This window comes from Primulina tabacum, chromosome 18 (assembly GCF_025594145.1).
Source record: "Primulina tabacum isolate GXHZ01 chromosome 18, ASM2559414v2, whole genome shotgun sequence".
NCBI lineage: Eukaryota > Viridiplantae > Streptophyta > Magnoliopsida > Lamiales > Gesneriaceae > Primulina > Primulina tabacum.
Genome location: NC_134567.1, coordinates 23,344,313 through 23,347,918, shown reverse-complemented (window position 1 = coordinate 23,347,918; position 3,606 = coordinate 23,344,313). Strand labels below are relative to the sequence as shown.

Below are 3,606 nucleotides of genomic sequence, written 5' to 3'. Positions count from 1 at the left end.
ATTATTATTAAAATGAAACAGAAAAGATAAATGCATGAAAGTGCTTGTAGAACAAGTTCAAGAAAAACCCACTACTATTGACCAAGTCATCCAACAATTCCTCCCTTAAACCGAAAGTTTTCAAACATTCAGTTTAACATTATCAATAGCCAAATTTTTTCAAACTTTAAGCTGCATCATTTAAGGTGCGAACTCCTAGCAATTTTATCAACTTTTGGAACGTGCAGAATTTCAGTGGTTTGGTAAATTTTCAACCACTTGATCTTCGCTTTTGCAGTAGACAAGATCAATGACATTCATTTGTCAAGTTTCTTAAAAAATGAAAGTTTACATCTATATGCTTGCTTCTTCCATGTAGAACATGATTTTTGGACAGCTTAATTGCAGAACTATTGTCACAAAAAATTGTCACTGGCCCTTTTTGCTTGAAGTTTAGCTCCTCGAGGATTTTTTTCAACCAAACAGCCTGACATGCACATGAAGTTGCATATATGTACTCAACTCCAGTTGTTGATAAAGTAACAATCGATTGCTTCTTTGAACACCATGAAGAAGCTGTTGAACCCATCATAAATACATATCCGAAAGTACTTTTTTCTATCATCAAGATCATCTGCATAATCACTGTCATTAAAACCAAACAAATATGACTTTTCACCCTCTTATAAAATAGCCCATATTCAATGGTTCCTTGCAAGTATCTAAAGATTCTTTTGGCAGCTGAAAGATGCATCTCACATGGATGTTCCATATACCTACTGATGAGATCACAACATATATTATATCTGGTCTTGTTGTTGTCAAATACATTAAACTTCCCACTATTTGCTTATAAAGAGTGTTGTACACATTTCTTTCTTCATAGTTTCTAACAAGCTTCAATCATGTTTCCATAGGAGTGCTCAATGAATTGAAATTCTTAATTTTAAATCTTTCTAAAACTTCTTGCACATATATCTTTTGAGAAATAAAAATCCCAGCAGCAGATTGTTTCACTTCAATACCCAAAAAGTAATGCATGATATCCAAATCAGACATATCAAACTCAACAATCAAAGACTTCCTAAATTTCTCAAACATGACCCTATCATTTCCTGTAAAGATTAAGTCATCCACATACAAACAAAAAAATGCATATTTCTTCCATGAAATTTAATAAAAAGTGTATGCTCATGTTGACATTTTTTAAAACCTTCCTTCAAAAAATATGCATCAATCCTACTATACCAAGCGCAAGGAGCTTGTTTTAATCCATATAAAGCTTTCTTTATTTTATAAACTTTATGTTCATTTGTAACCTTAATGTAAACAGGAGGTTGATCAATATATTCCTATTCTTCCATGTCTCCATGTAAAAAAGATGATTTTACATCTAACTGGAAAATAGGCCATGAATTTTGTGCTGCCAGAGAAATCATCAATCTGATTGTGTCATCTCTTACAACATGAGCAAACACTTTTCTATAATCAACACCAAACTCTTGCTTGTAGCTTTTAGCTACTAAATGAGCATTGTATTTATCGACTTCGCCATTTTCTTTCAACTTTGTCTTGTATACCCCTTTCACACCAATGGTTTTCTGTCCTGCTGGAAGTTCTATTAATTCCCAAGTGTTGTTCTTTTCAATAGCTGCAATTTCTTCATTCATTACCTTTCGCCACTTTGATTCTTTTACAGCATCTTCGAATGCCATAGGATCACAATATGAGAATAGAACAAAATGTGTGAGTGAATCATCAAAACTAGATACCTCATCATCGGTCATCTATGCAAGTCCTTTTCTGACACGTTGAGGTCGTTGATCTCCTCCAGTAGGTGGACTTTGTGAGTTTGTAGTATCACTTTCTATGACTATTGAAAGTGGTGGTACTGAAACTGCTTGGTTTTTCTCAGATTCCTGATTTTCTTCTTCAAAGTCCACTGGAATTTGTGTTTTCTAGATGAATGATCGTCTGCCTAGCACCTTGTGGTGCTTCAAATAAAATATTCTCCAAGAGCTGTAATAGCTCGTGTTCTAAGAAAATATACACCGATGAATTAGATCGAGTTTGGAGTTAAAACCAAGCGGAAAACACTGGAAATAATCCTTCGTTAAGAAACACTGATATATTTGTATATCTTGTGTAACTAAATAACCAAAAGACTAAATTAGTTTTTGCATTCGGTTAGTTCAGTTATGGTGAGAACTGAACCAATGAATGTTCTAACTAGTTAAATCAGTTTGAAAACAATAGTTAAAACAATAAATACACAAGATATGTTTATGGATGTTCGGAGACTTCAACTGCTCCTACGTCACCCCTTCTACCACCTCGGTTAGGATTCACTAGAAGACTTTGATCTATACAATAATTTGTACAAATCCACTCAGCTATGACTTACACTACTGCCTAAAGTTAACTACTAGACTAGACTGAAGGCATCATCTTCCAGTCAACACTTCTTTTATGTCTATGTGAGAAAGACTACATACACAAGTTTAACATCTTTGTGCAAGACTGTATTTGAGTGGTGGTGTGTGTGTGTGAGAACTGATCTCTGAACATTACGCGAAAGTGTTCTCACACACTGAAGAAAATATGCTTCTAATCTAAGCTGATAACACATTGAAGTGTTCCCTCGACTGGGCTGAATGCTTCTCTCTTAAGCTGATATAACTTTGAAGCGAGCCCTTCTCTTTTCTCTCTTGTGTTGTATATGTCTTGTTGTTGTGTCTTCACTGATCTTCACCTTCTATTTATAGGCGTGAAGTTTGATCGTACAGTGTGACTCAATTATTGTATCTGTTGCATTTTGAATCTGTTCCTCAAAATTTGTCTTGATCTTTCTGGAACACTTTTGTCTTTAAGCTCTGATGCAACGTCCATTATTGTCCTTTGACTGGACAAAAGTTATTGTACCTTTGCGCGCAGCTGTATTCTACTTAGTTCAGCTTGTCTTGATCCGCAACTGATTGTTCCTAACTGATGTTCTGAACTGATCAATTGAACTGGTCTTCAGTTGGGCTGGTGAAATCAGTTGACTCGTCAATTGAACTGATTTCACTCTTGTTCAGTTGAACTGGTTCCAGTTAGGCTCTTCATCAGTTGAACACTCCTTCAGCTGGCCAGGCTTCTGAGGTTCTCCTGCTGAACCACCTATCAACTGAACAATCAGTTGAACTCATTTACGATACATTAGTTGAACTGGTCTAGTTTAGTTAATCAGTTGATGCTTTCAGTTGGCATCTTCGACAGCTTTAATTTTGGTTCGTAACTCATTATTTCAGTTTCAGCTATCTGCGCACTAAGGTAGATTATTAGAAACAAACAAAACAAGTTTTGTTAACATCAAAATTAAGATTGCGAACATGAAATGTTCCAACAATCTCCCCTTTTTGATGATCACAAAACTTGAGCAACTAAAACTAAAAGAAGTTCTCCCAAAAGAGAATTAAAAAAAATAAAGAAAAGTTTTTCAGTTCGAGGAATAGTAGAAAGAAATGCTCCCCCTCAACAACTGAATGAAATAATTTGAAAACATATTTCAGTTTGAGGGAACAAAATTCCCCCTCAGAAACTGAATGAAAAATTTCTCTTTAAAATATAATTATTTATACGATTAAT

The 3,606-nt window shown here is 34.7% G+C and overlaps 1 protein-coding gene across 1 annotated transcript; it reads right to left on the bottom strand.

Moving 5' to 3' along the window:
- Positions 1-1,331: 1,331 nt before the first annotated feature.
- Positions 1,332-1,766, bottom strand: LOC142532383 (putative mitochondrial protein AtMg00820). The gene has a single exon (XM_075638694.1). It carries the CDS (start codon positions 1,764-1,766, stop codon positions 1,332-1,334), a length of 435 nt encoding a protein of 144 aa, XP_075494809.1.
- Positions 1,767-3,606: the final 1,840 nt, after the last annotated feature.

Coding starts and splice junctions, on each gene's coding strand:
- LOC142532383 (XM_075638694.1), bottom strand. CDS start 1,766: ATGACCGATGATGAGGTATCTAGTTTTGATGATTCACTCACACATTTT.